This window comes from Gambusia affinis, linkage group LG01 (assembly GCF_019740435.1).
Source record: "Gambusia affinis linkage group LG01, SWU_Gaff_1.0, whole genome shotgun sequence".
NCBI classification, from domain to species: domain Eukaryota; kingdom Metazoa; phylum Chordata; class Actinopteri; order Cyprinodontiformes; family Poeciliidae; genus Gambusia; species Gambusia affinis.
Genome location: NC_057868.1, coordinates 41,799,709 through 41,808,563, shown reverse-complemented (window position 1 = coordinate 41,808,563; position 8,855 = coordinate 41,799,709). Strand labels below are relative to the sequence as shown.

The window sequence follows — 8,855 nt, the reverse complement described above, 5'->3', positions numbered from 1 at the left end:
TTTAAACTACTGCTGAAGAACTGTAGAACTAGATAATGTAGAACTGGGTGGTGTCTCTATCCTCCTGGTTCTAGTCAGAACTCCAGCAGCAGCGTTCTGGACCGTTGGGTTGTCAATCAGACCTGTGAAGACGCTGCTGCAGGAATCAAACACCTGGATGAGTTTCTCTGATCTGAGACTTTAGTCTCTGGTTCTGGAAAAGTTCTGCAGCTGCTAGAAGGCCCACTTTGGAACCGGCTTTATATGACTCTGGAGGGCCCGATCTCTAGTTTACAGCTGGAAGAACTGAAACTGATTCTACTCTAGATCTATGACTCTAGATTGTTCCTCTTTAGTAACTTCAGTTTCTGTTCAGAAAGTTTCATCTCATCCACACATTTCTCTGACCTCTGTTCTGTGATGGATGGGGTCAAAGGTCATCTGGTGACATCATAACGTAGAGATGTGCATCATCTGCGTTGTCATGGTACCTGATCTTATTTCCTGTTATAACTGGGAGCTTATAGATATTGAATCAGAGGGTCCTAGGCTGGAGCCTTGGGGAACCCCACATGCGACCTCTGACCTCTTGAAACAGAAATCCCAGTTCTTCGAGTCGGACTGGAACCAGTTGAGTTCTGGACTGGAGAGTCTGACCCAGTTCTCCAGTCAGTTCTCTAACATGATCAGAACCAGCTCTGTGGTTCTTCTACTGTCTGTGTTTATATGGATGTCATTGAACCCTTTGACTAGGCCAGTGTCAGTGCTGCAGTAACCATGGAAACCAGGTTACTGGAAGCAGCCGGTTAAGATATTTTCCAGTAACACTGCAGGTTGGAGATCAGGCTGAGGTTCATCCAGACTGATTCGACCAGGTTTGATACCTTCTGCTTCTAAAACACCTGATCAGGTGAGACGAGTTTATTACTCAGACTGGAAGCAGTTGATCTATAACTCTAGACAAATTTGTGACAGACTTGGCCAAACTAGCAAACACTCAGCCTGTTGGTGTGGACAAAGATGGAAGTTGGATGTGATTCTTGCTGAGACTCTAAAACTCACTAACATGATGGAATCGATCTTGGAGAAGCTGCTAGTTTCAGAGGAATGACCAAATTTGGACGATTGGGAACTGAGATGTATCGGAGAGACTTGAGGGAAGATTGAAATTTATAATCTACCCGACCTCAGACATTCTGTTTCTGAAATGTCTTCCCCATGTTGTCTTGTAAGGGCTGCAAATTTTCAATTTCCTTGAAGAGATGGAAACAAAACACTCCTTCCCACCTCACCTCCTCCTGTTATCCATGCAGCTGTGGAGCTGAGTGCTACCAAGGACTTGCCTTGATAACAAGGATTTCTGCAGGGAGGCTGAGCAGTGAGGTTTCATGGCCCTGTGATGTCACTTCCTTTAGTCATGTCTTTGTTTTGTCTGAATATTACCATTTGCCCTAATGTGTCCTTTCCTCTTTTTATTTCATTCCCCTTTTATTATTTACTCACTATTTAGATAATCAATATTATACTTAGATTATTTTTTAGATTATTATGCAGAGACTCCTATTACTGGAAACAAGAAAAGAAATTAGAACAAACTGAGAATCCAGAAAAATAAATTCTTCCAGACCAGGAATGTTTAGTTTGTATAACTTAGAAACTGTGGAGTACTCATTACTTTTATAAATACACTTATCTACCAACCCTGAACAGGAGTATCTAGTTTATCCAGTTTATTTACTTTAGATCAGGGAGTCAAACTCCCGTCCTGGAGGTTCGCTGTCCTGCAGCGTTTAGATGTTCTTCTGCTGCACCTGAACAGAATAATCAGGTCATTAAGGTTCTGGAGAACCGATCCACACCAGGAGGAGGAAATCAAACCGGTTCATTCCAGGGTTTTGTAGCTGTGGCTCATCTAAAACCTGCAGGACGGACTGGAGGACTGGAGTCTGACAGCTGTGATGTAGGAAATGCAGACAGCAGGAAGAGGAGCTGAATGGATTTATAATCTCTTCTAAGTTTTTATAGTTAAGTGTTTAGATTGAATCATTTTTCCTGCATTTGTTGTTTGGCTTCAGCATGGGTTCAGGGTTCAGTGTGGAAGTGCAGATTGATCCTCTGATTTTTGAATTTCCTCTGTAAAGAAGTTGGTAATTCACTGCAGGCTGTTAGAGACACAGGAGGGTTAGTGATCCTCTCAGCTGCCGCTAATAAAGCTCCAGCGCTGTTCATGTTTTTATGAACGAGTTTCAATGAGGAGCGAAAACTTCAGCCTGTCTGTAAACATGAAGTTGAGTTTTTACGTTCAGCCCTACCGGCTTCTTCCCCGTCTCACTGTTGGAGCGTTTCCCCATGGAGATTTCTTCCTACCAGACTCGATCTTCACTGCAACAGGAGAAACAGAATCAGTGAACATGATCTACCAGCTGCTCTGCAGGAGCGAGGCGTAAAAAAGTAAAAGTACCAGTTTTAGCCCTTGCAAGGATTTTATTTTGATTCCCAAGTTTTAGTCAAATTTTTCCAGAAAAACTTTCTACACCTTAGTGAAATATTGCAGCATCCCTGCTGCTCTTACCTTTTTTGTTCTGCAGGTGTGGAGAAAAGTGGCATTGCTGCTAAATTGGAACCCAGACCTCCACAGGATTCATCTTAGACTTTACTTTGGTAAATCTCATGTTCTCTGGATATTATGGGTCTGAAGAAAAACTTTGTTTCTTGAATCTCTACATGACAGGGACATCTTTAAGTCATTTACACTAAAAATACAATTTCAGCTCCCAGAAAGTCTGGCCATCTGTTAGACACCGTGCAGTCTCTATGTTCTCCTCCAGTAAAAGTTCCCACTGCGAGATTTTAAACCTGAGAGACGACCAACGTGACGCTAAAACATTCTTTGGTATTAAAGGTCTGGAGCAACACAGCGACCGATTTCTAACATCCAGGCGTCTTGAACAATTGATGAATGAAGCAGACCAAGAAAACTGCCACATATTTAGTTTTTTATATAAAGTTAGCATCACTGCTGTCAGGTGAGTTCAAACAAAGCATCAGAAAATTACAGCAATTAAACATTAATGACAGCATGACTGGTTAAATTAGCCAGTCCGTTCAGTAACTTACAAAATATTTAAATTTAGACATTTAATCTGTGCCAAGAGCAAAGAGCGACTCAAAACGGAAAAACACAAAACTGACAATTGTTTACATTTCATGACTGTGAAAACCTGTAAAAATACATATTTATGTAAATGTGAATAAATAAAATGCCAATGTTGTCATCCCTTTATGTTTGTGTTCATGTTTTTATATTATGTAAAGATAAAACAAATGACTGAATCACATGGAGCCGACTCATTTCTGACCTTTGACACTTTAGCGGCAGTTTGCTGCCAGGTCAGAGGAAGAGGAGGAGGAGGAAGAGGCCGAAACAGTTTCTCACCTGCAGAGCCGTTTCCATGACGATTCATCCGTTTAGGCAAATTTTAACTCGGCAGCAAACCTTCATCACGTCTCCCCAGTGAAACACAAAACTGTTTTAAACGCTCAAATGTTTATTAACGTCGGTTTGTGTCAGAACCATCCGGCCAATCACAGAGCAGCACCGTTCAGAACGCTTCAGCTTCACACTGTTGGAAAAACTAAAGAGTAGAACTCAGAAGAATCAGAACCAAAGAGATTCTGTGGCATCTCAACCACTGGAACCAGAACCAGAACCAGAACCAGACAGACACTGAAGAAGAACAGAAACAAGTTTATTATATTCCACCATTAAAACAAAAATCTGATCAATAAATCAGAATAACTGTCATGTTTCTCGGCCCAAACTGATCCAGAACCAAGCCTGGTTCTGTTTGGAGACAAAAATGGGTCCAAACCATCACAACAGGACCAAGGAACCCCTTTAGACTGACGGTCGTTTTCTCATTTTAAAGCAGAATCTTTCAAATGTTATGGCTGATGCTTTTATTCTGGAATGAATCTGTTCCTGCAGGAAACATAATCTGGAGTCACATTTCTCCTCAGAGGTCAGCAGCTTCACGTTGGTTACAAACACAAAAGGAAAAACAAAAAGCTCTCAGGTAGAGACGTAAACAGACAGAGGGATCAGCCAATCATAGCGCAGCATGGCCACTGACATCAGAGCAGGACGATGAGGTCGAAGCTGCAAACGTCTGAAGCGGCAATGAAGACGACAGGCTGGAACCGAATCTTCAGTCGGACTTCTTGTCGCTGCTCGCCTGCAGTCAGAGAGCAGGGCAAAGAAACTGTTACATGGCAGGTCAAATTCTCTTTGGCTTAAGGCAGTCTGCCAGACTTAAGGCGGTCTGCCCGATTAAAGGCGGTCTGCCCGATTAAAGGCGGTCTGCCCGATTAAAGGCGGTCTGCCCGATTAAAGGCGGTCTGCCCGATTAAAGGCGGTCTGCCAGACTTAAGGCGGTCCTGGCGGGCCCTCGGTGCTGCCTCTGACTGCACAAACTCGCCTGCAGCTTGCTGTGCTCCTGCAGCAGCCGGTCGTACTCCACCGTCAGGTTCTCAGCTTGTTTCTTCATGGCAGTCACATCGCTGTCCGATTTCTGCAGAGCTGCATCAGAACATCAGAGGTCAGATTAAACCTTAAAGTTTCTTCAGCTCTCTTGTGACCTCCTGACCTTTCTTGGTGTCTTGCAGGTGCTCCTTCAGGGTTTTCAGCTCCTCCTTCAGAGCCTTGTTCTCCTCCTGGATTCCCACTCCTTTCTTTCTGGCTTCTGGAAGCTCAATTCCAGCCTCATGCAGTTTCTGAGGAAAACATGGGAACACAAACGTTAACGTCCTGACTGACCGGATGTTACCCGTTCACTTGCTCTGATTTATCCAGAAAGTTCCTCTAAACTAGCATCAGCTGCTGACCTCAGCTGTTCCTCTGACTTCCTGTTACCTCCTGGATTAAACCATAATCTGGTTAATCTGGATCGACTCCGCCCACTCACACCTGGGCTCTTTGATTGGTTCGTTATGATGATGTCATCTGGTACCAACCAGACAGTACCGCACTAACTGGACTGAGTAGCCGAATGCATTTCAGGACTTCCAGCTGTGACCTTTGACCTCCAGCTGACCTGAATGATGCTGCAATCTGAACTCCATCCATCTAAGAAGCTCAAACGTTTCTCTGAGGAGAAGGAAGTCGTTTCCATCGACGCCACAATTCAAAACATTCAGAAATCAGCGTTGATGGAAACCCGGCAGCAGCAGCTGTAGAACCAGACGGTTGTCGTGTTGCTGCCAACACGACAACCGTCTGCGGCATCGCCGGCGCCGATCCGGCTCAGACGACCCGTAGAACCAGAGAGGAGGAAGAGGCGGCCGTCACCTCCTGCAGGGCCTCGTTCTCCTCCATGAAGCTCTGCGCCGCGGCGCTGGCGCCCTCCGCCTGCTTCCTGAACGCCTCGTTGGACGCCATGAGGGTGGCCTGCTGCGACAGCAGTGTGGCGAGGCGCCGCAGCAGCCTGCAGCACAAACACACCAACAGTAAGTCAGTAGCATGAACTCTCCTGGGATCAGAGGGTTGAAACATATCCAGTCATCACTGACATTTCCAGGCTCTGGGTGTCACTCTCTCTCACACTCACACACACACACACACACACACACACACACACCATGTTCTGAAGGCGATGATGTCAGAGTGAGTAACAGGAAGGGAGCAGCAGGCGAGGACGCTGATGTTTCTAATAACTTGACTCATCTGGAGGAGGCGGCGCTGTGCTCATGTTGGGAGTATGTAAATTTGTGGTCTCTACAGTGCAACAGGTGCTTGGAGACAGCAGGAGGCGGCCATGTTGTCATGTGACCCAGGAACACGTGCAGCTTGTAAATATCTGTCTGCTGATGCATTCAGGAGGTTTCAGGCAGCTGCAGCTATTTGTGGCAGGTTACCGCTCCACAGCACAAAGACGCCGCTGGCCCAAACGCCATCATTTCCAGCAGCTCAGCTGGATGTCCAAACAGAACGCTGGTTCTGACCAGACATGGTTCTGATTGTAAAGGACCAGCTGCTCCCAGTCTGGTGAAGACTCATGATGTTCATCTGAAGATCTTTCAGCCTCAGAAACTTCCAATGAAACATTAAAATGAATGTTGGCTGCAGTGACTCCGCAGCCTTTCCCTCCAGTCTGGGACCAGCACTGGGAGCACTGGGACTACTTTCAGCGGCGGATGAATCGCAGTGAGGTTGGAACCTGATCCAAACAACAGGGCGGCTTCCTCCCCGTCCTCCAAGCCGGGAACCCGATCGGTTCGTTCCGACCAGAAGCGGAGCGGCAGAGAAAGGGCTTCCTCCGCTCCAAATATGGCTGCCGATGACATCACAGCCCCGAAATACTTCCAGCAGCTGCCCCTGTTCCAGCCACGCGTTCTCCTGACTCCCAGCACAGGAGAACTTCCTCCCAGACTCAGGTTGCACCAGCTGCAGGATCACATGCTGCAGCTGCTGCAATGCAGCGGCGGGTCACTGCCGCCCCCTGCTGGCAGGACACACAAACTACAAGCAGCAGGCATGCCCAGGCTGATGGACAGTACGTGTGTGTGCGTGTGTGTGTGTGTGCGTCTCACAGGCAGAGCAGCAGGGCGAAGCCGGCGATGTACTCGTTCCTCTGCGCTCTGAACAGTTTCATGTGGATGTGTTCGATGGCTGTCGGGTTGTTGGTCACGTCCACCTTGTCCGTCAGGCTGTACTTCCTCGCCTCGCGGAACGCGTCTGGAAACACACACACACCACATTACCACGGCAACAGACCAGAGGCCAGCTGGGTCTGGAGCGTTCAGGCCGACCTACCAATGAGGAGGAAGACGAGGATGGCGATGGCCACCATGAACCAGGTGTTCCCATAGAGCGCCACGGTTTGCACCAGCCGGGACTTGAAGATCTGACTCCACCTGAATGCACCAGGAGAAGAACTGGGTCAGAATCAGGACAGAACCGGGATGAGTCCAGTTTCTGGTTCAGAAAGCAAGGTCAACTAACTCTGAGTAAAGATATCCAGCTTTGAGATTCTCAAGGTTTCAGTTTCAGACCAGGAGAAATGAACTCAGAATAACTGAGCTCTGAGTCCAGAGGACAGGAAGCCCCGACCAATAGACTGTAGATAACAAGATTCACCATGACAACAGCACAAAAGAAACCTGAAAGAGTCGGGTTCCAGAAACCAGCGTTGCTGATGTGCTCAATAGTACCGAAGTCACAATAACTGATCTGCACAGTCTGAACTCATCGTCCTCCAGAACCAGAATTATTTCATTAGATCCATTTTCTCTCTGGAAGAGTGTAGATCAGTGGAGCCCAAAGTGGGTCCTGGAGGTCCGGCGTCTGTCCCTGGTTTAACGCACCTGGATCCAATGATGGATCATTAGAGGCCTGAGAACACTGACCTGCTGAGAGGGTTGTTGGTACCAGGGAGAGAATAAAACATGCAGGATGCCGGACCTCCAGAACCCACCCTGTTCTAGACGCAGCAGCAGATCTAGATGTGGCAGATCTAAGTGACTGACCTCTTGGGTGAGACGAAGGGAATGCAGAGCAGCAGGACGAGGAAGACCTCGGCGTAGAGGAAGGTGGCCACGGCCGTCCACTGGAGACTCATCTGGACTCCTGGACCGGAAAAAGACAAACCCATCAGAACCACAACAGAACCGCATCAGTCCAGTTGGTTCAGATTCAGAACCATTCCTGACCAGATCCTCTCCAAGCTTCCATGTGGGACCAGAACCTGATCAGAACCAATGGTTAGTCTGGTCCCGGTCATTCAGACCAAAACCTCCAGGTCAAAGGTCACCCCCAGGTGGAGTGGCATAGTCAAAGTCTGACCTGCAAAATCTCTGAGTCTGAATTCATTCAACTCAGCAGGATGGGGGGTGTCAAAGGTCATCCTCAGTGATCCTAGATATCCTCTTAGTAGATACAGGGTGGAAATACTTTAACAGAACAAATCAAGGTGGCGCCTGGTGTGAATATTTCTTGTGGTTCTGGAGAACAGAACCCATAATCCGGTTCGGTTCTCCAGGAATGTTCCGGGTCCAGTGGATCATTTCCCGGTAGGTGTGGCACCCTGAAGGCTTCCTTCAGTTCCAGAACCCCGCGGTAACAAGAACCCGAACTGGTTCCCTTAAAATGGATCCGGCTCAGTCTATTTCCTGAAAATAAAGTCAAACTGTCGAGTGATTTTTTAATCAACTGAATCCGTCTATTTGCTGGATCCGAAAACATTGATAATACTGGAGCGGCCCGTGGAACTCTGGGTAAAATTACCTTCAGCCCTCCTTCAGCGTCCCCGACTCACCTTACAGCACAAAACCGGGACCCGAACCGGAATCAGAGAGGAAACGAACGGACCGCTGGCTGCTCTGTTAGGGTTAGCTTAGCTTGCTATCTCGAGTACTTCCTGGCACGTTTATGCCAGCTCACTCTGGGCGCTGATTGGACAAACCGAGAAAATGGGCGGGTCATAAACAAAAATATTGCAATTAGTTTTATTAGCTTGTTTTAAATTATCATATTTAATTTAAAATATAAATGAACGTAGATTGAATTAAATTCTCTTTTCTCATTGAAACTGTGGATTGGTTCTGGCCCAGTTTGGCGAACTGGGTCAGCACCGCTGGTTGTAAAACGGCCCATTAAGACCACGTGTTATCAGCAGCTTCCTGTTTGCTGATTCCTTCAACCACCAGCAGAGGGAGACACTGACTACAGAAAGCGTCGCCGTTCGACCAGAGATGGCTTAACAACAGTAATGTCTCACTCGGACACATTTATCACAAATCAAAACCCCTAATCATACTGGTCGGACTGGTTCTAGAACAGGGGTGGGCAACTCCAGGCCTGGAGTGCCAGAGGGCCGGTC

The 8,855-nt window shown here is 47.2% G+C and overlaps 1 protein-coding gene across 2 annotated transcripts; it reads right to left on the bottom strand.

The window, feature by feature from the left end:
• Window positions 1-3,707: 3,707 nt before the first annotated feature.
• On the bottom strand, window positions 3,708-8,610 carry bcap31 (B cell receptor associated protein 31). 2 transcript variants are annotated; one of them, XM_044138813.1, is made up of 8 exons: window positions 8,292-8,610; window positions 7,504-7,603; window positions 6,791-6,891; window positions 6,568-6,712; window positions 5,327-5,462; window positions 4,626-4,752; window positions 4,458-4,558; window positions 3,708-4,214 (listed from the first exon to the last, which is right to left on the bottom strand). In XM_044138813.1, exons 2-8 carry the CDS (start codon window positions 7,593-7,595, stop codon window positions 4,188-4,190), a joined length of 729 nt encoding a protein of 242 aa, XP_043994748.1. In that variant the 5' UTR covers window positions 7,596-7,603; window positions 8,292-8,610; the 3' UTR covers window positions 3,708-4,187. The 2 variants fall into 2 exon arrangements, with proteins under 2 accessions (XP_043994748.1, XP_043994669.1); XM_044138734.1 differs by having other exon boundaries at window positions 8,261-8,405.
• Window positions 8,611-8,855: the final 245 nt, after the last annotated feature.

Coding starts and splice junctions, on each gene's coding strand:
- bcap31 (XM_044138813.1), bottom strand. CDS start 7,595: ATGAGTCTCCAGTGGACGGCCGTGGCCACCTTCCTCTACGCCGAGGTC. Junction 6,892..7,503: donor CCCTTCGTCTCACCCAAGAG/GTCAGTCACTTA, acceptor TGGTGCATTCAG/GTGGAGTCAGATCTTCAAGT. Junction 4,559..4,625: donor CCTGCAAGACACCAAGAAAG/GTCAGGAGGTCA, acceptor GTTCTGATGCAG/CTCTGCAGAAATCGGACAGC.